Below are 26,754 nucleotides of genomic sequence, written 5' to 3' on the forward strand. Positions count from 1 at the left end.
TCAATAAACATTATGTCTCAGAACTAAGCTTTGATAGGAATTGGGCAGCTGAGCATTTGAGTTTGTAATCTCTGGCAGAATCTGAAGGGCAGGTCTATTGTGTTGCCAATCAAGTGTATAACCATATGCTTTGAAAGTTTCTAGTTAGGCTCAAAAGAGCTAGTCTTTGGACTGACACAGAGATAGTTTTAGTTATCACTGATTTACAGAAGAACAGGTAGGGAGGATAAATGGCAGTAAAAATAAATAAAAGGTCTCCCTAGGATGCCTGTCTTAGTAGGAGGAAACCTTACCATCAGCTTAGATGAGGCAGTAACTGTGGGCATATCCAAGACTATTCTCAGGAAACTGTTATTCTAACATAGACAGAATAACATATGTGGCCCTCAATTCTGTGCTCCATTGCAGTGGTTCCCAATCCAGGGACTGCAGATGCTAGGAGGTTATTGTATTTTTTTTTTTTTGTGGGCTGTATTAAGGTTTCAAAAAGGTGTCTGTTAATGTACATTTGCATGTGAATTTTACCTTTCGATTAATATAAAAAGTACAGCTCAATGTTGTGGAAGATCCACTGAATTTCCCAACATTGAACATGATGATAATTTGTGGGTATCTTTTTATAGTTAGAGGACAATCAATAAGTTATGATAAATACATTTGGAGGATGTATGCCAAAAATGATGGTTTCCATTATCAATTGTCATCTTTTCTTTTCTGCTTCAAAATCTCCTTTTAATTAAAAAGTGATTCCCTTCTTACAAGGGTGACTCATTTTTTTATTATTGAGATAAAGTTGGCATATAACATTATGTAAGTTTCACATTATAATTCAACGTCTGTATGCACTACAAAGGGATCACCACAAAGTCTAGTTACTATCCATCACCATACAATTGCCTTGGATAAAAATTAGATAGTTATGCGAGTTATTTAGGCCAGGTAACTCCTAGGTTGTGATAATAAAATAATATGCCCATTTAATACAAATAAGATGTACAATCTGTATTCCACTGGCTCTCAATATAGGATACTGACTCTGAAGGCCAAATATTCATTTTATCAAAAGGGAAAATAATTTACATTTTAAATGTGATATCAAATGTGTGAATAAGTCTGTTCTTCTGGAACCAGATATGATTAAAGAGAAATGACTCAAGCTAAGCATGTTAATCATTCTGTTCTTATTTCTTACAAAGGTAATGGCAGGCTTGTTAATTATCAAGTATCACTTGATTTGGTTATTATTTATTAGTGAAATAAAACATGTCCATAAACATGCTTGGATGGGGCATTGGTGGTGTCAGATATATGAAAATATTCCAGAGAATATTCCATGTCAATCTGGTTACCTAAGACTATGTCTGGAGCATGAGGCAAAGCCATTGTTTAAGGTAATTATATATTATGGCATTTAGATGTATGTGATTTGTTATGAAAAAATGAACAATGGCAGTTTAGTAATCTAAGAGAACACCTGAGCATACAGAAAATTTAGGATGAGGTAAATGCCATTTTTAAAAAAAGATTTTATTTTTTTATTTGAGGGAGAGAGCATGAGCGGGGAGAGCGGTGAAGAGAGGTAGGGAGAAGGAAAGAATCCCAAGCAGCCTCTGCACTAAGCACAAAGCCTGATGTGGGCCATCTCACGACCCTGAAATCATGACCTGAGCCCAAGAGTCAGATTCTTAACTGACTGAGCCACCCAGGCACCTCCTCAAAGACATGGTTTTAAGTTCAACTGCTTTACTTCAGGAGTACTCAGAAGCCTTTAAAATGGGAATTTGGGCTATGAATCTCTAAACAGGAAAAACTGACAGTATTTTCTAAATTTACTTGAGTACAGGGACCCTCTAACTTTTTCTTTTCCCACAGACCACTGTGTAGAATGAATATTCCAAAGAATATTTTGGGAAATGATGTTCTAACTTGGTCTAAATTAAGAAGTTCTCTAATTCAGCTGCCTGAGATACACAGCCTGCGGAATCTCACAAGTCCTCCCTTCCTTCCACCTCCACACCTTGATGCACAAGCCTGTGTATGGGCCAAGTAAAAGGTCTCTTCCTGATAACCACACCCAAGATTTATATTGGAATGATAATCTTAGCAATATCCCAAATTAAGTAAGCCTGAGGAAATTTTGTCTCTTCCTTTATACCTAATTATATAAGCTTTTCCATAAATTAATACACTTTTTAAGAATCTCATATTGTGCCCTGTGGATGGCCAGTTTTAATTCTGTTTTCGAGTTGACTTTATGAAATGTAATGCTATCTAAAGACAGACTATAGATACACAAATGCACTCCTTCCCTCTGAATATACTGCAACACAAAGTATTGGACCTGCTTACACTGCAGCCTATTACCATACGCGGATTCACTTATAGAAAAAATCAAGAATGAGTCTAAGAGGTCCATCATTTTATGGTAGGTACATTGTATCAAAACTGGTGCTATGGAGGGATAACGTTGCTCTATAGAAACCCACACATATCATATACATATATTTTTGTAGAAGAATTTCTGGCAAATGTAAAAATTCAGTTAAACATTCTTAACCGTGTCACACTGTAAGAGGCTACTTCCATCAATCAATGTTTATTGAGGTTGACAGAGTATGTGGTAATGTCAGGCAGCATGGGCTTGTAAAGTATAATCCAGCTCTAATTTCTGACTTCAGAGAGTTGGGTTTTGAGAAGAAAAGTGGAGAGATACGTGTGCAAGCAGCACCTCCACTGTCTAGCATATTAACACTGCACTAGCAAATTGATCAATCAAATTACAATTTCTGAAAATAGATGGACTATTTCTGAAAGAAACTATTTTTCCTCCCTGAAATTAACAGTGTATTATTACTTGTTGTGATTGGGTTTTTGAATTTTTTTAAAAAAATACCTTCTGAGGAATTTAATTAGCCAATGTGATTTTAAGACTTTGAATTATATAAAAAAAACAATCATTGCCTTAGTCTAGGTTTCAAGTGATTTTGACATTTGAGTCATAACATAAATAACAGACGAATGAGCCAAACAGCGGTGGCAGAAATGTGCTTCAAAAGAAAACCACTTAAGCAGATTTCCACACAGGTGTTTAGGCAAAAATAGAATCTGTCAACAGGATAAAAAAATCTTTCGTCAAATAGGTGTACGTTTTGTTCTGCACATGGATAAACATCTGGATACCTAGAAATATTTAGATATTTTAATGCTTCACTGTATATTGAATTATATGGGTGAGTCATGAATATCAATGTATATTTTGGAGAATTTGTGAATCTTAAGCACATGGGTGAAGAGAAAGGTTAGTTAAATTTTGTTGGTGTTTGGAAAAGGGTCTGATGTTGACTTCCTAGAACTGACATAGAAAACATAAAGGAGAAATGCTGAAATAAAATGACAAGGGCTCACAGGGTTCTTCCATACACCTCTTTGGGGACTTACGGTTTGCCGTGTGTCAGTGGCCAATTCAGGGCCTTGAAACATCTGCCCCCCAAATCAATCATAGCCCTTGTGGGTGTGAAAGCTTAAAGGTCTTAGAGAGAGGCAAAAGAGCTCAGATTCGGGCTGCTATAGGCATTGCCCAGAACTAGGCCTGAGAGGAGGAGAGAAAGACATTAGGCTTCTGCTCTTTCTTGATCTCTGATTATTTAAAAATTCAGATAATAAAAGTCAGTGGGATTTGGGGAGATGTTTGGTTTTCAGGTTAACATTATTTCCTGCAGTTATTTTTTCCCCTATAACCCAGGGTCCAATGTGTGCAAATGGAGAGCACAAAGCGAGAAAGGATTGCTATTTTCCTTGCATCCAAATTGGATGAAAGGTAGTGGAAAATCTGATATCCTAAAAAAAAAAATTTTTTAAAAGATCACCTGGGTCACTGATATAAAGAAGCATTTCTTCCATTACGATATTATACATTTTTATTCCCTTTAAAATCAGAAATGAATAATAGGTATAATTTACAGATATGGAAATTCTGGACTGTGGCAAAGCTTTTCTAGATTACAGAATATTAAGGCATTTTCCTGTAGGGCTGAGTAGAGAGCCATGGGACTACTGATATTTTGATGGATAATGTTTAGAGACTCACTTCAATCAGAAGTGGAAATTTGAGTGATGACAATAAACTAATCTAAACTGTAACAAATAACCCATAGTCCAGTTTCTTCACCCTTTGGTCTATTTTTTATAATGAGCTACATTTCCTGATTTCATTATTTAAATAAGAAGTTTAGGGTCAGTTGGCAATAAACAGTAAAACTTCATATTTATTCAATGTATACAGAATCCTATTCCTGCTCAATCAGGCAAAATCTTATGATTGATATTAGGGGGAAGAAATCTCCAGATGAAATATATTTTAATGCACTATAATTGATATGACATTTGTATCCTGCTTAAAATAAAATTTGGAAATGAGAAAGGTAGTGATTTACAGTTTGGTAATGAAATTACCACATTATAAGATAAAATATTTATTCATTTAAAAAGACAACTATAAGAAAAGCACTTTTCTATTATAACTATCTCCAGGTAGTTTGAGGCCAAATGACCTGTGTTTTCCTGTATAGATCATTTAATTTTCTAATATAGAATAAGTTTAGCATTTTAATATAGTTTTAGTCATGGATTTTTATATTTCCTTTTCCCATACTAAGAGTTTCATGTTTCTACTATGAGTCCCTTAATCTTGGGTCCAGGAATGTGAATCTGTGGATTTTTGTGTAAAATATTAATGTGCCTATGCATTTTTCTGGGCAAAGTTCCTGGAGGTTTCATCTGATTCTAAAGTGATCTCAGGGTGATCAGGGATCCATGTGGCAGGAGGAAATAAAAGTGACACTATCCTAAGAAGCCAAAGCCCATTAGTGTCACATGATATGACAGTCCAATTTTCTCTTTTTGTCTTATTCTTTTTAAAATATTTTAGTTATTTGGGAGAGAGAGAGAGAGAGGGAGGTTAAGAACACAGGGGGAGGGGGAGAAGCAGACCCTCTCTCAGCAGGAAGCCTGATGTGGGATTCCATCTCAGAACCCTGGGATCATGACCTGAGCCGAAGGCAGATGCCTAACCAACTGAGCCACCCAGGCACCCCTTTTATTGTTTTATAAATAACATAAAGTTTACCTATTTTTTTCAGCTTTATTGATGCATACTTGACAAAATTGTAAGATATTTAGTCTATTTTGTGATATGTATACATTGTGAAAGGATCCCCTAACAAGTTAATTAATATATCCATCACCTCACATATTTATCTTTTATCCCCTCTAAATTCTTAATATTGTCCCTAGCTTCATGAATACTCCATAACCATTCTAACCTTGGCATCATCTGTTGGAAGGTGAATTTTTTCTTAATTTATTTATTTACTCATGAGAGACACACGTAGAGAGAGGCAGAGGGACAAGCTCAAGCTCCCTGCAGGGAGCCTGCTCTGGGACTTGATCCTGGAACCCCCGGATCACGCCCTGAGCCGAAAGCAAATGCCCAACCACTGAGCCACCCAGGCACATTGGAAGGTGAATTTTGAGAGACCTAAGAGTTTATGAAACCACTGGATTAAGGTTAGCGTTCTTGGTTCAAGACACTGGTTCTGACATTTCATTTTTTTCTTGCCTCTCCCTATCTTGTATTTAAAGAAAACATCTCCCCAAATAATAGCATCATCAGACATTTATTATTCATCAATATATTTCTAATTTCTAAATATCAGGCTAACTTTAGCAATATTAAGAATTTCTGTGAGCAATTTATCAAACAATTCCTGGGGCACCTAGGTGGCTCAGAAGGTTAAGTGCCTGCCTTCAGTTCAGGTCATAATCCTAGGATCCTGGGATCATAGAGCCCTGCATCTGGCTTCCTGCTCAGCGGGAAGCCAGCTTCTTCCTCTCCCTCTGCAGCTCCTTCTGCTGCTCCCCCTGCTTGTGTTCTCTCTCAAATAAATAAACAAAATCTTAAAAAAATATCCCAATACATATTTTTTTAAATGGATGGATAATGTTACAAACTAAAATCTATAAAAATGATGTATTTCTAATTGGAATACATTTTTAAAGGAAAGTAAGATTTGTGCTATTTTCTTTTAAAATTTAAAAATTTTTAGTCAGTTCACCTAAATCATACGAATGTAGCAATATGCATTAAGTTACTATTATAATATTGTGCTATGTTTGAATTACTAGGGTAGGATTTCTTTCCTTATGTTTGCAAGAAATAAATAGATAAATGCCTCCATCGAAATTTAAGAAAGATAAGAAAAGAAAACAAAGGAAGAAAGTAAAGAAGGAAGGAAAGAAGGAGAAGAAATGAATACCTTATGATAGCACTATATCAATGAAATTTGAGGGAGAGAATTAACATTTATTTGAGTGTTCTTATATTTAAGCCAATTTTCCAAGCTGCTTGCCTTGAATCTGTAATCACAGATCTATACAAGGAGAATAAAGGGCTGCAGTGGGAGGTATGGTCCAAAGGAGAGATCTATAGGGCCAGTAGCTAGTTAGAGTGAAGCTTTGATGGCAAAACAAAGTTCAAAGGACTCACAAGGCGAGACTGAGTAGAAATGGTGATGTACATACAGGAAGACGAGGAGAGTGGCAGGTAAAGAAAGCAGTTGGGAAGAAATTGAGAAGTGAACAGACACACAGAGAGATGGATCATTTTAATATTGAAGATACTTCTCAGAGACCCCACTGTGTCTGGGACCCCCAGGATGCAGTTCTTTCTGAGGCATTGTATTACTATTTTTACCTTCTCTTAAGATTTCCATGAGAATCTGATCCTAGTCTGTCTGTCGGACCCTCTCTCTCTATATATGTGTTTCTGTAAGTATGTATAACTATATGATCATTGTTATTATAATTATATAATATAAATATTTAAAAATATACAATATTTTATTATTACACTCCTACCCTCCACTCATGCTTATATATAGGATCTCATCTGAATGAATCACTTTTCACTTTAACCATAAGGGTCTAACTAAAAATAAAACCACTCTGTCCACAGTGTATGGAATATTAGCTAAACCTTATAACCTCATTACCCAGGCAAGAGGACCCTGAAGCTCTAAAGTGGTCATTTCAAATAGTATTTTGCTTTAATTCCTGAGAATAACCAATATCATATATCCATTACTGTGTCAGTCCTTTTTTTTCTTTTTCAGTCTACTTTCTAAATATACCTTAATATGTTGCATTATTAACCATTATTACTAACTGTGAGAATGACCACATTATAATAATGTAAGGAGGCATCAACTTGCTGTTAGATGAAAGAATATGCCTTCAAATGTCTGGCAACGTATAATTTCAAAATATGTTATTTTAATGTTTCTAGTCCTACCATAAAAGCTCTGTCATACATTTTTTACCTATGTTTAAAATAAGGGCAAAGCACTTTCCCTAAGGGTACAATGCATTTGTGCCATAAAAATAGGAAAGTGAAAGCAAGAAAGAGGTCTCCAAGTAGAACAGATTTATGAAGATACTATTGAATTAATGAGTATCTAAGAATGAGAAGGGAAAACTGTGCTTTCTTTGCCACTAAAAAAAAATTGGCAAATGCTTACTGAAAGATAGTAAGCCCTGAGTTGTCTATGTGACAAGCATATAGGATACTCCAAATATGAAGAAGCCAAATGCTAACTACTCAACCATCACCATCTGCAAGGGACTTATTTCATCCTCTCCAATACAACATGAGAGATCTTTAGCAGTTGGGCCTTCATATTTTGATAATTTTCCTGATGAGGAGGCGTCTAACCCATTCATCTTTTGCTGCCTGACCTTGGGCAGCTCACGTAACCATGCCATAAAAATAGGAAAGTGAAAGTAAGAGGTCTCCAGGTAGAACAGACTTATGAAGATATTATTGAATTAATGAGTATCTAAGAATAAGAAGGGAAAACTGTGCCTTCGTTGCCACTAAAAATAATATTGGCAAATGCTTACTGAGAGATAGTAAGCCTGAGTTGTCTATGTGACAAGCATATAGCATATGTCTATGTGACATGCTAACTTTTAGTATCCTCATTAGTAAAATGAGAATTGGATTGCACCAGGAATTTTCAAACTACCTTCTTTCGGGCTCTGTGGCTCTGAAAATTCTTTAGGGCCTGACAAAAAATGAAGTATTTTAAGTTATTCTCTTCTAGCCACCAAAATTTAAATTGCCTTGGATACCTATTAATTGCCCTGAGCCTAAAAATTCTTTCCAGATCTACAATTAAATGAATGTGTCTATACAGGCATGGAGATAAAAGCTTTAACACAGAAAAAGTTTTCTGTGACAAAGTGGCCTGGACTTAATTCCAGGGCAGCAGGGTATCTACATGAAAATATTTTGGAAAAAAGACTGCCTTTGCTCATAGAATTTAAAGTTGATTCTTTGCTCATAGGATCTAATGTTGATGTTATCATTATTATCCATATGACCTGTGTGTTGCCATATTTTGTTCAGGGCATCTAAGTTCCAAAGGGTTACTCTCTTTGTATCAGAAACTTGTGCAATTACTAGCTTATTGTTAATTCTAATAATTCAATATACTTCTTCAAGTAAAGAATACTTCTTACACATGGTCTTTATTTCTTACACAGTAGGTATGTTTCATGTTTAAAAATGTGTTTGGCAGTATGGAGGTTCCTCAAAAAGTTAAAAATAGAACTATCCTATCATCCAACAACTGCACTACCAGGTATTTACCCAAAGAATAAAAAAATACTAATTTGAAGGGATACATGCACCCCAATGTTTACAGCAGCATTAAAAACAGTCAAATTATGGAAGTGTCTACCGACCGATGAATGGATGCAGAAGAAATGGTATAGATATGTAGCTATTATATATATGTATATATATATATATATATATATAATAAAATATTACTCAGAAAGGAATGAAATCTTGCCATTTGTAATGACATGGATGGGATATAGTGAACATTATGCTAAGGGAAATAAGAATCTCACTCTGATTCTGCTATCTATTCTTGCTCGTAACATGTCTTTCTAAAGCTTCTCAACCTTCTCAAATGAAAAATAAATTAATACTAAGAAGGGAAGAGAAGAAAAGATAAAATGTAACTCATCTTGGAGAAGAGTGCTAATACATAATTAAGTTTTCGGGGAGTTAAAAAGGTATATACAAAATTTCAACTACATGGGGTGGGGCTGACGCCCCTACTGCCACATTATACAAAGGTCACCTGTATATGCATCCTGACATACAGTATGTGGAGAGACTGGGTGCAACAGAGAAAGGGACAAAAACAAAGACTAGAGATAAGATAGAAGATATATTTCTTAGAAGAGTAGGGATTCTTCCAAGTTCCCTGGATATCTAGTTTGAATACCGTCAATAGGAATCAATATATTTCCCATTGCAGCTTGCTCAAAGTAAAATGAGATCAGTTAATGAAAGAAGAAATAAGTCCATCAAAGACAAATACTATATGATTTCATTCATATGTGAAATTAAAAAAAAAAAACAAATGATCACGGTGTAAAAAAGAGAGAAGAAAACCAAGAAACAGACTCTTAACTATAGAAAACAAACTGATGGATGTCAGAGGAAGGTGAATGGGGGGGATGGGTTAGGTGATGGGGACTAAGGAGGGCACTTGTGATGAGAACCAGGTGTTGTATGTTAGTGTTGAATCAAGAAACTATGCACCTGAAAGCAACATTATACTGTATATTAACTAATTGGAAATTAAATAAAAATAAATTTTAAAAAATGTGTTTGAGATAAGATGATGTCTGTACCTTGCATGAGGACTAATTCTAGCTGAAACCTCATCCTACCTGTCGCTGGTCTATTTATGGGCTTAAGTAATGTAGTTATCCACATTCTATTTGTAGGAGGCCCTCTTTCACTTTTAAAAGAGTGCTAATACCACGTGGTGTTTGCTATCTCCTTCAACCTGCCTGGGGTAATAGGACCAATAAGATTGGGTAAAATTATTATAAAGAACTGTATGCTCAAAATTTATTTGACCTTAACAAAGATAAATATTGGTTGGAGAATGTGGACTCCTGGATCAAACATGGGGTTGAAACAACACAAAATTTCCTAAAATTCTAAGATTCTATCATTCTTGTAATATAGGGTAACTAAAAGTTCCATATTATAGCAGGCAAACTCTAAAACTGTAAACTTCAGAAGAAAGTGAAGAAACAAAAGTGAAAGAAGAAATCTGCAAAGTGGCATCAATCTCAGAATAAACAGGTTTTCAAGGATCTCAAAAGAAGTTTGCCCTGAAAAGGAATGAGTTTTCAGAATTATTTCATATTGACAATAACTGATTGGTTCTATAAATAGAAATACCATAAGTTATTATTGTATACACTTATATACATACACACATACAGAATTAGAAAGCCAAAACATCCGATGGTAAAAACCAAATGGAGCTATGCAAAGGTGATATTTTCTATGTTTTATTCAAATATAGTTTGTTACTTATCAACAGCTTTGTAATTAAATAGAGATGTCTAACTGGACATCCAATCTTAGATATTCCATTCTTTTATTGTCTAATGTGGAAAACGATGCACTGCTGTGAGAAAACCAGAGGTTCAAAGTCACGTAGACTTCACTATGTCAGGCTACTCATGCTATTTATCTAGCTACACAATCTTGCTCAGCTTCAACCTCCTCATCTGTATAATAAGCATTCTATGTCCTTAGGCTTTTTATGAGGATAACAAAAGGTAATGTCAATAAGCTACCCACCAGAATGCTTCGCAGGTTATAGATTCTAAACAAATGGCATGTCTCTTCTCTACAGAAAAATCTTGGGTAAAAGGTATACAAAGAAAATAGAAATAAGCTATTAGCATTTTAATTTTTCTATTGAAAAACATAGTAAAATGAATATTACACTCATAATTGGCTATTAATGGCACATAAGAATCGTTACTGACACATTTATCACTTATGTGAATGCTCTGAATTCCCAAATAGGTTTATCTTAATATTTCTGCCATTAAGGCTAGGCCTTCACTAGTACTTGTGCATTATTACCTTGACGACATCTGTATAAACCATACAGAAACAACTGTATATCTAGTCTTTACAGGTGTGCATGTTCATGGAACACTATGTTTTTTCTTTTGTGGAATATTTTATTTTATTTTTTATTTTATTGTATTTTAAATACACAATTTCTGATTTCTTACAAAACAAAATACTCATCTTCAAAGTGTTACATGATATATAGAGTTCAAACTTACAATCTCTGGCACCTATAAAGTTACTTTAGATGCTTTCTTCCATATGCTGAATATAAAGAGAACTCATTAAACTGATTGTGGAAGATCTCAGTAATCCTGTTTTGTTTTCTAGATTTCACATATGAGTGAAATCACAAAAAAAAAAAAAAATTGGCATTTGTCTTTCTTCTTCTGACCTATTTCACTTAAAATAACACCCTATAGGTCCATCCACATTGTTGCAATAGGCAAGATTTTATTCTTTGTTATGGCTGAATAGTATTATAACACATTCTCTTTATCTACTCATCTACAGGTGAATACTTAGGTTGTTTCCATGCCTTGGCTATTGTAAATAATGCTGAAATAGACATAGGGATTCATATATTTCATATATCTTTTCAAATTAGTATTTTCATATTCTTTAGATAAACATTCAGAAGTGGAATAACTGGATCACATAGTAGATCTATTTTTAGTATTTTGAGAAACCTCTATACTGTTTTCCATAGGGGCTACACCAATTTACATTCCCACTAACAGTGTATAAGAGTTCCTTGTTCTCCACATTCTCTCCAACACTTGTTATTTCTTGTCTGTTTGAAAATAGTCATTTTAACAAGGTGAAGTTATACCTCATTATGGTTTTGATTTCAATTTTCCTAGGAATTAGTGTTGTTGGACATCTTTTAATGTACCTGCAGGCCATCAGAATGTCTTCTTTGGAAAAAAATGTCTATTCAAATCTTCTGTCCACTTTTAAACAAGGTTGTTTGGGTTTTTGAGGTTGTTGTTGTTAGATATATGTGTTCCTTGTGTTCCTTTTATACTTTGGAGATTAGTTCCTTATCAGATGTATGATTTGCAAATATGTAGTAGGTTGCCTTTATTTTTTAAAAATATTTTATTTATTTATTCATGAGAGACACAGAGAGAGAGAGGCAGAGACATAGGCAGAGGGAGAAGCAGACTCCTCACAGGGAGCCTGATGTGGGACTCGATCCTGGCACTCTGGGATCATGCCTTGAGCCAAAGGCAGATGCCCAACCACTGAGCCTTCCAGGCATCCCGGTTACCTTTTTTTTTTTTTTTTTTTGATGATGGCTTCCTTTTCTGTCCATAAGTTTTTAGTTTGAAGTAGTGCCATTCATTTACTTTTGCATCTGTTTGCCTTGCCTTTAGAGTCAAATCTGCAAACATTGCTTAGACTGATATAAAAAACCTTATCACCTATCTTTTCTTCTAGGAATTTTAGGTATGCAGGTCTTACATGCAAGTCTTTAATCTGTTTTGAGTTAATTTTTGCATATAGTATAAGACAGTGGCCTAGTCTCATTCTTTTGCATGTGACTGTCCAGTTTTCCCAGCACCATTTGTTGAAGAGATGGTCCTTTCACCATTGGATGTTCTTGACTCCTTTTTTGAAAATTAATTTTCCATATATTTGTGGGTTTTCTTCAGGGCTCTCAATTCTATTGCAGTGATCTATATGTTTTTATGCCAATACCATACTGTTTTGATTACTATAGCTTTATAGTATAGGGAGTATGATACCTTTTGTAGTATCAGAGAGTGTGTGATACCTCTAGCTTTGTTCTTCTTTCTCAAGATTGCTTTGGGTATCAGGATCTTCTGTGGTTCCATACAAATTTTAGAATTCTTTCTTCTTCTCTGAAAATTGCAATTGGAATTTTGACAGGGATTGCATTGAATTAGTTGATTGCTTTAGAGTAGTATGGACATTTTAACAATAAATCTGTGAGCACAGAAAATCTTTCTATTTATTGTGTTTTCAATTTATTTCATCTGTGTCTTATAGTTTTCAGTACAGATCTTTCACTTCTTTGGTTAAATTTATTCCTAGGTATTTATTCTTTATAATGCAACTGTCAATGGGATTGATTTCTTAATATCTCTTTCTGAGTTTGTTAATTAGTGTATAGAACTGCTGTAGATTTCTGTATGTTGATTTTGTATCCTACAACTTTATTGAATTTATTAGTTCTAACATCTTTTTTGGTGACGACTTTATGGCATTCTATATAAGTACCATGTCATTTGCAAATAGTGACAGTTTTACCTTTTCTTTCTGTTTGGATGACTTTTATTTCACTTTCTTGTTTTATTCCCATGGCTATGGCTTCCAATACTGTGTTGAATAAAAGCGGCAAGAGTGGATATCCTTGTCTTGTTCCTGATCTTAGAGGAAAAACTTTCAGTTTTTTACCATTGAGTATGATGTTAGCTGTGGGTTTGTCATATATGGACTATACTATGGTTAAGTACTTTGCCTGTATACCCGCTTTGTTGTTGTTGTTTTTTGATGTTATTCTTTTTAAAGATTATCTATTTATTTAGTTGAGAGAAAGAGAGAGTGAAAGCAAGAGAGTGCTGATGGGGAGCTTGATTTGGGGCTGGATCCTGGGACTCCAGGAACATGACCTGAGCTGAAGGTAGAGGCTTAATCAACCTACATACATTGTTAAGAATTTGTTGTTGTTTATCTAAATGGATGTTGGATTTTGTCAAATGCTCTTTCTGAATCTATTGAGATTGTCATATGATTTTTATCCTATTTTTTTTTTTGCTAATGTGGTGTATTATGCTGATTGATTTACAGATGTCAAACTATCTATGCATCCCTAGAATAAATCCCATTTGATAATTTAATGTATGTTCCTTTTAATGTATTGCCGAACTTGGTTTGCTAATATTTTGTTGAGGATTTTCATAACTATGTTCCTCAGGGATATTGGCCTGTAATTTTCTTTTCTTTTCTTTTCTTTTTTTTTTTTTTTTTTTTTTGCTGTGCTCTTGTCTAGTTTTTGTATCAAAGTAATGCTGGCCTCATAAAATGGGTTTTGAGGCATTCTTTACTCTTGAAATTTTGGAAGATTTTGAGAAGGATAAGTTTTCATCTTTGACTGTTGGGTAGAATTCACCAGTGCAACTATCTGAATTGGAGTTTTTGATTACTGATTCAATCTCCTTACTAGAAATTGGCCTACCCAATTTTTTTTTTTTACTTCTTCATTATTCAGTCTTGGAAGATTGCATGTTTCTAGGAAAACATTATCCATTTCTTATCTAATTTGTTGGCATATAATTACAGCAGTTTCTTATAACCCTTTGTATTTCAGTATTATGAGTTGTAACTTTGAGTTCTCCCTATTTTTCTTAGTGACTTAGTGAGTCTAAGTAAAAGTTTGTCAATTTTGTTTATCTTTTCAAAGAACCATGTTTCCTAGCAGTAACAGGCTAAAGGAAAGTTCCAGAATGGTGCCTGCCAGTGCCATTATTAGCAAGGCAGAATGAGATCACAAAAATAGCATACGTTAGTGTCCCAGAGAGAATCCCAACAAGTTCCTGTTTCCTCAGCAGATGCCCCAAGTAGTAAGTGGTGTTCTTCACACATGACCCAAGTGCTTATCCAACTGGTGTTTTTATTCTAAATCCTGGGATGAGTTAGTCTATGTGTGAGACCTTTAAGAGTGGGTTCACTATTCCCTACTCTTCTGTGATTTTCTTGGAATAATACCTGTTGGTTTTCAAACCTAGGCGTCTTGGGGGCTCATCTGTCCTGAACAAAATCTATGGGTTGGGGTGCCTGATATGAAGCATAGACCCTTTATTTCTCAAGGAAAAGATCTATATTTTTGAGATGTCTTCTAATTGTGGATTGCTGTGCCTAGTGTGGGGTTTTTCCTGGCAAGACCATGGCTTTGCCTCTATCCATTTTAACACTGCCGTTTTATTCTATGCTGCGGGGGCTTCAGTTATCCAGGTTTCAGATCTTTTTCTGAGGTAATAACTCGATAAGGGGTGGTAAATTTGTCGTGTCCATGGGAGAATATGAACTAGGATCTTCCTATACTGCCATCGTGAACCCCACAATGGGGGAAACAATTATGATTTTTCTTGATTCTAGAATTAATACTTACTATTTGATCAGCATTGTCTGGTCTATCATTACTATTGTACATATTGTCCTTATTATCCAATCTGGTCTCTCATTTCCCATTCTCTCTTAAATATGTCTCCATAATATTTATCTTTTAAATCTTGAAAATAGTTTTCTGGTTATTAAATTCAACAAGGACAGTGACTGATGTAACACAAATTCCTAGAATCATGCCTAGCATATATTTGATGTTCAGAAATATTTTTTTAATTGAATTTAAACAAACATTTTGCCTTGCATTATTTAGACCACTGGTACTACTTACTTAAAATATTTACTCAGTAAAAAATTATACATTTATTTAACAGATTCTGATTATTGAGCTCCTTTTTTGTTTTGATTACTTTTTTTGTACCAAATTCTTCAATAATCATGAGTCTTTTAGGTTGCTTCCATCTATAAAAGTATTTACAGGTCAATGTTGGCATATGTTTGTTATGTACCTGTGTACAGGTGCAGGATTAGCATTCAGTAAATGTTCTGAATACAATATAAAATTTATATTTGATCCTCTACAAATTCCCTTATACTAGAATCAGAAGAAGTTAAGAGGTAAAGGGATTTTTTTTAGTTTTTTATTTTTATTTTTAAAGTAATCTTTACACCCCACAATATGGAGCTCAAAACCACAACCTTGAGATCAAGAACCACATGCTCCACTGACTGAGCCAGCCAGGTACCCCAAGAGGTGAAGATTTTTTCCTTAAAGATCAAACCTGTATCCATAGGAACCACAGATCTTTAATAATACAGATAACCTTAGGAATGTTACTAAACCTTTCTGGTAATGACTACATTTAGAATTGCAAAAGCAGTTCTTAGGATTTAATGCCAGTTAATGGGGAAGAAGTAAATCATTAAGGGGCAATAGATATGGTGAAAGACATAGGAGAACTATGGCAACTAAAGAGCAATAAAATTACCTAAAAAGAATGGCCTTAGAGAATTCAGATCCCTGGCATCAAATGAGACCAGAAATAATTAGTGATAAATTGTTTCCAAAGATAGAAAGGAGATGATCACATCCTGACCCTAGATTCAAAAATGAATATTTGATTATATGTACTGTGAGGAGTAAGAAGATACTTATATTAGGGTTTATAGAAAATCAAACTCAAATAGTTATCCATTCTTCTTTTTATCTGCTTTATAGCTTATGCCAATCAATCGGCAATACTAAAGTGGCCTTGCATCTCAATAATAATAATAATAAATTATATTATTACAGTGCTATTCTAATTATCTAATGTTATAATTAATGTTATTATAATTAATTATATAATAATCATTATTATTATATAATAATATATAATAAAGATAAGTAATGTTCTAAAGATAAGTAATGTTAATTATTTTCTAAATCATAGGTTTGTATCATCATTATAACTTATCAGATAAGAAGAAATACTGACTGTATGTTGATTATAAATTTCTCCAAATATAATCAGAATATGATCCTAGTATTATAGCAATACAGGAAACATTGCTGATCAAGTAATAATTACTTAAATATGTATGGCTTTGTAGTCTGGTGCTGTCACCACACTATTAGAATATGGTTAATTATGAGAAAGAAAAGAGAATCAATTGGTTTTGAAGAGAGCAATCTGAGGAAACTCTTAACAACAATCACAACAATGTAGGAATGATATCCAAGTTATGGATTGTTTCCCTTTATTTTTTTATCCTGTTGCTGATCATTATCTTGCCTGTAGGGTGTTGTTGCTATACATGCTGAACTCTTGCCATCAGCCAGTCAAAATGTATCTACTATTCCCCACCTTGTCTACAGTTCTTGCCTATTATTGTTTCTTTTGCTGGCTGGTTGGTATTTATGTAATACATGGTTTTCCTGGGACCCCTGGATGGCTCAGCGGTTAAGCATCTGCCTTCCGCCCAGGGCGTGGTCCTGGAGACCCGAGACCCGGGATGGAGTCCGTGTCGGGCTCCCTGCATGGAGCCTGCTTCTCTCTCTGCTGTGTCTCTGCCTCTCTCTCTTTGTGTCTCTCAGGAATAACTAAATAAAATCTTTAAAAAATACATTTTTTTCCTACATATTAACTTGCATAAAAGACTTACCAAATTTTTACTTTTTATCAAATTATAACATGAATTTAAGGGATACATTCTTTTATTTGTAATCTTTCAAAACTTTATAAAAAATTTTTTCAGTGCATGAAAGTCTAGATCTCTGATAGAGTGAATGTACCTAGACTGAAAATACCCTGCTTTTCTTTCCTATTTTTCTTGTATCTACTTTCTTGTATGATTGCTAATAACGATCAGTGTCATTTTCCCATTTCAGAGCTAGGGTTACAGTCTTTGAGGAAGAAAAAGCAAGAATGTCCTCTCTTTGCTTTTACTTTAAAGAGAAAAAAAAGTTTACTTTTCTTCCACAGTCACACTCTTGAGAGGTTTCCTACACAGGTTTCTAATCTCAAACCTGAAATAATATAATATGCCCTAATTGCCCCATTTCAAGAATCACCACTGTCACGAAGACGTACAGCCAATCTGATGTAGGAAAGAAATATCCTGGAACAATGCATATTTTTCCGTGTTGAATTGTGTTAATATATTATATTTTCTTACTAATGTACAATATACTGTGTTCTATATTGAATATTATACACACTCACAATATATAACGCCTTTTCTTTAAGTGATAAAACCCGTAGTGATGATCATTAGAGACTTACTCAAGGTATGACATGTACTTTACAAATTCTGTTAACTCTGATACTGTTGTTATAGTGCTGTGCAGCATACTGTGCTGAGAGAGATTCTGGGGTAATGCCTGGACTTGGTAGAAATGAGTATTGTGTTCTCTTAATTCTGTTAACAGCCCGCTCTTAAGTGGGTAACAGAGTAATCTATTTGTTTATCTGTGACCTAAACCTAATTTCCTGGTTATGTGGAAACCCATATTTCATCTTTTCTATGAAAAAATGAATAAGCTCACATTCAATGAATGGAATTTTGCTAAACTTTCATAAATTCTGAGACAATGTATCATGCTTCAATCATGAGTTAATTATTAAGCATTAGTGAAACTTAGTAATCAACTTAATTGAAGGTGATAGTTAACCAATTTAAGAAAATGAAATACAGTGTCATTATTTTAAGGTAATTTGCTGACTATGGCTGGAAAAAGGGAAGCTGTACTCAGGGATACCAGGGGGTCTCATTTACAAACTACAATTTAAATGTTGTCCCCTAGCATTGTGTAAGGGGCAACCTGCACAACCATATCTGGCTTTCCTAATGCCTAAACTAGAAAAGGAAGGACTATCAAAATATCCTTTGATATTTTTATTATCCATTATTATCCAATGATAATAATGACAATATTTGTTTACCCCTTTACATACTATAATGGGAAGAGAAAGGCATTAGCATTACTGAAACATATATTAGTTTAGGATTTTACACCGTTTTGTCACTATTTGTCAAATATTTTAATATGTCCTAATCTGTATTTGTGAGACAAATTAGCAGTAAATTAAAACTGTAATAGGGTATCTGCTCAAAGTATTTGAGTTTTAAAATTAGGAAAATTCAATTTATTGATGTTTTATTGACCTGCCACTCTCCTGGTTTTGATAAGACTATAGAAACTAGATGGAGACCAGCAAGTTAGAAATTTTCTCCCAAGGTAATAATAATTCCTTTGCTTTTAAATTCATTTAACATACTAAAACTGTGTTGCTTTCCAACATCTTAGAGCATTCAGACATTTCATGACAAGTTTTATGTTCTGAAGTTAGCCATTTTGAACAATTACAACCTCTGAACATAGGGCATGGTAGATAAATGTTGGCTAACGTAAAAGAAGGAGAAGGAAGATAAAAACTCTGACCTTGGGAAGATACTCCATTTTGTAGAGGAATTAGATGGTAATCCTATTCTATATTAGCTGTCTCTGTAGTTCTAGGAGGCCTCTTCCTGGCTATCACTCTTCAGCTATTGTATTTGTGAATTTTAATGTCCTGATAGTTTGAGGAGACCTCTTCCTGGCTATCACTCTTCAGCTATTGTATTTGTAAATTTTAATGCCCTGATATGTTCCATTTCTGTAGACTTTAATATTGAACATCAAAAAGAAAGTTGGATCACCAAGTAATTTTTTATAATAAAAAGAGAACTGGTAGTTAATGTTTGCCCCCTGTGGTTTGAGTGAAAGATGAAGTAGACAGTTACCATCCTTTGCTTGGAGCTGCGGCAAACAAGGCAAATGGGAAAAAATTATCAAGTAGGACTTTCACTGATTGTAAAATTGACTAATGCAATAGTGAGAGATATAAGAATAGTTATTTTATCTATCTATCTATCTATCTATCTATCTATCTATCTATCTATCTATCATCTATCTATCTATTGAGAGAGTGTGAGCACAACTTGAGGGGTGGGTAATGGGTGAGGAGGGGCAGAGGGTGAGGCAGAAAGAATCTTAAGCAGACTCCCTATTTATTTTTTAAAAAGCTTGTTCAGGATGCCTGGATGATTTAGTCAGTTAAGTGTCCAAATCTTGATTCTGGCTCAGGTCGTGATCTCAGGATTGAGCCCCACCTTGGGCTCCATGCTTGGAGGGTGGGGGGTGGTTTGCTTCTCTCCCTCCCTTCTCTCTCTGCTTCTCTCCCCACATACTCTCTCTCCAAAGTAAATAAATAAATCTAAAAAAGAAACTTAAAAAATTAAAGCTTTTTCATTGAATCATATATTCACCCATACAAAAAGTAATATTAAGTGTTCCCATGTGTCTGACATAGTTCAAAATAGGGACATAAAGCAGTGAAACTAGATGATCATCCCTGTTCTTATGACATTTATATTTTATCAGGAAAACCAACAATAAACAAATAAGGAATATATATATATATATATACACATATATATATGTATATATATATATAATAGGTTATAAGAACTATGAGAAAAATAAGTGAAGAGGGCTAAAAGATGATAAAACAATAAATTGCAGTGTTAATTAGGTGGCCAGTGATATTGTGGCCAAAATATAATAGGATTATACAAATGCAAGGAGGTTACTTTAGACCCTGTAGTCAGGGAAGAATTTCCTGCATTGCTAATGTGAGCTGAGACCTGAATAACATCTGTGTCAATATTTTGGAGAAGAATCTTCAAAGGCCTGTGTGAGGAGTGAGCTTGGAGAGCCTGGAGAGCCCAGCATGCAGGATGAACAGAAGCCAGCATGTCTGGAGCACAGAAAGTGAGCAGTTGGGCAGGCAGAGATAAAATCACAGAGATCGGCTGGAATAGGTCACACTAGCCAATGTGAGATTTTCGGTCCTCACCTGGATGTGTATATAGAGAACATCTTAATTATGGGGTACTCTCCCCCTCCCCGACCCAAATAGCTGTTTTTATCTCTGCATCACTCCCGATGCCTATTTTACCAGTCAGACTCTCAAACAATAATTATTGTGTCATGCAGCATGCTAAATGATGGGAATACAAGAGAGACACTGGCCAGCCCTGCCCTCATGGAGTATATATTTCAGTGGAGAAGTTATGGCTGAAATGATTACAAGTATCACAAGGTCTAGAAGTAGGTGAGATGTATTACCAGCATTTACAGTAAAATAGGGCTAACCAAGCCCATAAATTAGATCCAATATATATGTAGCAATGAAATAGTATTTCATCTTACATATTTCACCTCAAAAAGTCATTCCAAGATTCTATCTACTATAACAATAAAATAGATTAAATAGTGCTTGATAATTTTCTATGTCCTTTCATATACATTACCCTATTTAATATTCACAATAGCTGTGATAGAGGTCAGTCAGTTATAATCATCTTTTTTTAAAGATGAATAAACTTAAGCTCAGAGTATTTAAATTATTTGAAATGAGTTAGTAATGTAGGTAGTCATAGCCTTTTTCTATACCCCTATATCACTAGATGTCGATCTGATCTAAATATAGTAAAACCACTTACCCAACAGCACTAGGCATTTAATTTGGAGGCGAAAGGAAGAGAAAACATAGCATTCTCATGTTTATGAAATATTATATCTATTTAAGAAGATGTTCTGATAAGCACCAGATAAAATGTGCAAAAAAGTCTGTGTGCAAAAAAAAAAAAAAATCTGTGTGCATATAAAGTTAGGGGATAAACAGAGTGGTATGGGATTATTCTATAACCTTGTCTTGACTGAAATTTTTTAACTAGGCATATAAATATGTGGTTAGACTTTGATGCTTTTATATACTGAAATTCTGCTTTTTTCTCCCTTTTCCCATTCTCAAAATCACTGCCAATCAATGAATCTTACCCACCATTTCCTCTGAGTTCATTGCTTACTTTAGAAATCTACAGTGTTTCTTCATTGAACAGATTAATCTTAGCTACTCTCTTTCTCCTCTGCCAAAGACTTCTGCCCAGGCACTCCTAAAAGCTTTACTCAGCATTCTCTCCCAATTATCTTATTCCCAGCTCTAAATCCAATGCCAAGATTTCTATTTGAATAACTTCTTCCTAAAATGCTAAATTGTCACCCTTTATAAAAGCTTCATTCACTTAACCATCCTCTATTTCTTAGAAATTCAGTAGAGAATTCTATCTAATACGTAACCCTGAATTTGCTGCCTTACTAAATGAATACTCTGTTGCCCTCAGAGTGCAATGAGTTTCGTTTTCCAATTTTTGTCTGACGTCAACACGTCTGGCTCTATTAATATTGATTATTTTACATTATGTTTCATAATGAGCCAGCACCTGGCATAGAGTCACAGAACAGTACATTTGATATTTTCAAGTAACATCATTGTCTTATTACAAATATTACATACCTAATTTCTTTTCCCTCCCATTATAGCTGTGAATGCTTTTTCTATTAATTAAAACTGCCAAGAATACATGTCAACCACCAAATAATTAAGGCACAAGAGAAAAGTATGCAACTTCAATGATATATCTGTGTTTATGTGTTGTTTTATTCTTCATGACTGTGAGCTGGTGCATGTCATGTGATATACTGAGGAACAGGGTCAAATCTTTGTCATGTGGCAATGTGCCAGTTCCCATACTAAGTGTTGGTTGTATTCAATTTTATTTTACCTTCTTATCAACCTGACAAATAATTAGTTTTCAATATGACTTTCCATCTAAAAAGTCAGGGAAGATCAGAGGCATCCTTTAAAAAAGAAAGGTTAAGAGAAACATCTTTGTGAAAAATGAAGGACACTTACGGGAACCAGGAATTTTTTAATTTCTTCCAATGCATGACTCATTCGTGAATAAGCTTCCCCAGGTGGAGCAAACACTTCAATTAATACATGAAGTTCATCACTCAAGTGGGCATATTTGGCTTCCCCACTCTTCCTTAATTCTTCTTCCTGTGAAAGAGGTTATTTTTAGAAATACAAATCCACCCATTTTGCATCGATTTAACATCTACTGAGAATCTGACAAAAGGGCATAATCTAAGCAAATTATCCATAAGTAGAAACCCTTTGAGAAATAAAAATATGGTACAAGCCATTTAAAGATTTTAAAATCATCTTTCAGTGTTTGAATGATTTTTTAAGCTGGCATAATTATCATCTACAATGGATTTTAATCAGCTAAATGAAAATGCTGAATCCCTGAAAAGAAGTTACAGAAATGCCACTAACTTTTCAGTGTACACTACTATATTAAGGAAGAAAAGGATTGTTTTTGTGTCTGATGAGTAATACTGTTCTTTAAGGAAGCCCAAACTTTCTAGCTACCTTTTGAGAAGCAGTGAAAAGGTTATGTGTTCGCCATTAAGGTACACAAAACCAAGGCTTATCTTCCAGCCTACGTGTCCACTGGCCCATTTTGTTAGCTAGATTTATGCCCACAGCTCTGTTATTTGCTGCCTCATTTTGGTCAACAGGAATATATTAAAGGGATGATGGTTGAGCATTATGTCGGCATAGATCCTGCATAAGCTATATATCCTCAGCTTAACAAACAACACGTTCCTATTAGATCAGATTTTTCATAGTACTGTATCCAAGTGATTATTGTGGTCTGATTAATTCAGCACAGGTGCAAAGCAAGTCAGTACATGATCTATCTACTTTGTTAACATGTGCCAGGTATTTGGTGCATATCATCTCTAATCACACCATAATCTTGCATAGTATTCACAAATCAGATTAGGAAACTGAGTTTAAAAGACCTTAAGTAACTTGAGCAAAGTTGGGATTCAAAACTAGTTCATTTTGCAACCAGATTTACATTTTTCTAAGGTTTTCATGAAAGCAAAATTCAATTAAAATATTAACATATATAATATTATGTTTTACTTTTCCTAACTCCCCTCCCCAATCAAGTAGTAGTTTTTCACAAAATTTCAAAGGATAAAAATGAAATGACAAGTTATTTTTAGTTTTACTTAGGGATTGTTTAGAAAAGTAATAAGAATAGACCTAAACTGGAAAATAAAAGCAAATTTTCTATTGATTTCCAAAAGTTAACTGTATGGCCCATGCTAAGGTGCTTATCCGATAGAAATGTCCATCATTCCAGTACATGGAAGATTCATGAAAAAGATGGGAAGGTGTCCTTGCTTTTCTGTCCATCCCCCACCTACTCCAATCTCTCTTAATACAACACCTTTCAGCCTGGTAATCCACTCTCTACGTCCCTAATCATACTTTCCATCTCTAACTAGGAATTTTTACTTAAAACAGTTTTTTCAGTACCCATTTCTCAGTTTAAGGAGAAGCAGCACTTGCCTCAACAATTATGCATTCACTGGGTGTAGTAAACACTTCTTTCCTCTGGGTTCCGCTCCTCATCTCTGGGGTCAGCTTCTTTTGTGCCCAAGTGTTTGGGTGGTTAAATCAGAGGATTCTTCATATTGCCTCTTTCTCCATATTTCCTAAGCTGATTTCCCATTGGTTATTAAGGGCTACTTGCTAGCCAAATTTTATAACGTCTGGATGCTATGAGGTATGGCATTCAAACATGTTCAAGTTTTTCAAATAAAATAAGCCTGACGAGATACCTCTGCAGCTGGGCCATTAGGCTGATGTCCATGAATCAAATGCAGCTTGCTTTTGAAAAACACATTTGCCTCTTCCCTCCCCCATCATCCTTTCTATAAGCAGATGAGGACACTGAGGCCTTTAGATACTAAGCAACTTCCTGGAGGTCAAGTGTTAGCAGTGATAAAGATTTTAACAGAGAAAAGTGAACACAGCAGAACCTATCATGAGCTACTACTGGTTATTCTCAAAACCAAACTTCATATCTTCAAAGGTGTGTTATATTTGAATTCACACATTGGGGTAACTTTTGACAAAGCAAAAGGTCCCTGGCCTTCATTTCCTACTGTGAAACTTAGATAATAGTGAGGTCACAGGATTTTGTGAATTTTGAGAAAAGTGAAGAACATTTTGTATACTAAAAATGCTACACGAATTTAGTATAATAATAAATATATTATTTCTTATGTTCTCAAGTAGTATTTTATTTTATTTTATTTTTTATTTTTTTTTTTTAAAGATTTTTTATTTATTTATTCATGATAGTCACAGAGAGAGAGAGAGGCAGAGAGACACAGGCAGAGGGAGAAGCAGGCTCCATGCACTGGGAGCCTGACGTGGGATTCGATCCCGGGTCTCCAGGATCGCGCCCTGGGCCAAAGGCAGGCGCTAAACCGCTGCGCCACCCAGGGATCCCTCAAGTAGTATTTTAAAATAATGCCTGGCTGTTTCAACAGAGACCAAAATAGATGTGACTCAAGCATGAAGAAAAGTTCTTTCTGTCTGAAGTAAAAGTCTAAGTTGTAAGTAGCAGCTAGAGGAGCAGGTGGTTGTTCTCTGCACTCTTATCCAAGGATCCTGGTTCCTCCTCTTTTAATTCCAGCATCCCTGGGGATGTTGTTCTCATGGGTGTTGATGAAGGAGGCTGTCTATCATCACCTCTAAATTCCACTCCAGGGGCAAGAGAAAGAAAATGTAGATAGCAAAAGGTTTATTTCAAGGACACATACCAGAAGTTTCATACATCATCTCTGGGCATATCTTTGGCGAAAGTGTAGTAGCATAGTGGCCCTGGATGCAAGGGAAGCTATAAATGTGATTTCAGTCCGAGCAGCCAAGAGACTAAATGGAGGGTTTCATTTATGACAGAAAAAAGTGAGAATGGCTACTGGATGATAACAAATTGTCTTTGCATTCAGTCCTCATTCAGGACTAGTTAAAATAATACCTATTTATTAAATCTAATTTTGGTGAATAGCCAGCCAGTATCTGCCTGAACATCCAAATTTTATTTTAAAAAACAACACTACACCTCCAGTTGGATTTATAACATAAAGCTCCAAGTTTCATTTGAATATGGGCAGACATCATAGCCATGCTAAATTGTGCAAGTGTCCAGAAACCAGCAAGTACACTTATAGCAATTTAATACAATCTCCTGAGGTATTTCTTAAACAAGATTTCCAAAATATATTTTGAAAAAAGATGTATTTTTGCCATAAATTCATTATTTGAGAAGTTGATTATGAATGGAGCAGTAAGTAGTGTTTTTGTGCTTCTGCCCAATCATCTTTTGTGTGGTTTATAATAAAGATTTAGCACCATAGCAGGTTTCACTAGATAGAACAGGAAACATAATGGGGTACTGGGTGGCTCAGTGGGTTGTGTCTGCCTTCCACTCAGGTCATGATCCCAGGGTCCTGGGATCGAGCTCCACATTAGGCTTCCTGCTCAGTGAGAAGTCTGCTTTTCTCTCTCTCTCTCATAAATAAATAAATAAATAAATAAATAAATAAATAAATAAATAAATAAAATCTTTAAAAAAAGAATAGAAGACATAATAGCAAGAAGAGAAGAGAACAAGATTAAAAAAAATCTTGGGTGTAAATTGGCATGAACTGTTCCAAAGTTACCAGTACAGAAGACTGGATCTCCATCTAATACAAGCACAGAAAAGGGCACAGGGAATAAATCAAAAGAATGTAAGATGCCCACACTAGAAGGTGAATCGGCTTGACGTGATTCATAATTCTGCTTAAAAGACTGCACACTCAGTTTATATTATTTAATCTTCCATGGAATAGGTAAATTTATTCCATTGAGGGTATTTACTTTAACCACTGACCTTCAGAACACAATTTGTGGTGTTCAGCTATTACAAAGGAATCATGAGCTAATTATTTAAATTGCAATTATTAGTTGCTAAACATGAGAAATTCAAAACAAAGTCATTACAAATATCAAATCTAGTTTCACATCTCCCTAAACATTCTATTCCCTTGTTATACCCTAAGGTAAAATATAAATAAAGCATATCATTTTTTATTGGTTATTTTATAGAGTATAGCATGGGAGGAAATAGAGTCTAATTTGAATTGCATTCATGTGTTTAATTGTTAAAAGGATTTTTAAGAAAACTTCCTCTTAGGAATTATCATTCGTATTTTAATCTTCCACAAAAGAATACTTCTGACTTGGAAATAATTTGACAATTAGAAAAGTTTCCTCTTAATTCAAAATAGCATGTTCATTGAAGAAAACTTGAAAAAAAATCCCCAAAAGTAGAAATATTTAATAAAAAAAAATGCC

At 34.6% G+C, this 26,754-nt stretch overlaps 1 protein-coding gene across 22 annotated transcripts in view; it reads right to left on the minus strand.

Annotated features, from left to right (window-relative positions):
* Positions 1-26,754, minus strand: part of KHDRBS2 (KH RNA binding domain containing, signal transduction associated 2) — a 592,066-nt gene that overhangs the window by 294,419 nt on the left and 270,893 nt on the right. For all 22 annotated transcript variants that reach the window (XR_007401488.1, XR_007401486.1, XR_007401485.1 and 19 more), the window contains exon 4: positions 22,396-22,542. Coding sequence is in view for 4 of the 22 variants with exons in the window: in XM_049092592.1 (XP_048948549.1) it covers positions 22,396-22,542 (147 nt within the window). In the remaining 18 variants the exon portion in view is untranslated. The remainder of the gene's footprint in view (positions 1-22,395; positions 22,543-26,754) is intronic.

This window comes from Canis lupus, chromosome 12 (genome assembly GCF_003254725.2).
Source record: "Canis lupus dingo isolate Sandy chromosome 12, ASM325472v2, whole genome shotgun sequence".
Classification (NCBI taxonomy): domain Eukaryota; kingdom Metazoa; phylum Chordata; class Mammalia; order Carnivora; family Canidae; genus Canis; species Canis lupus.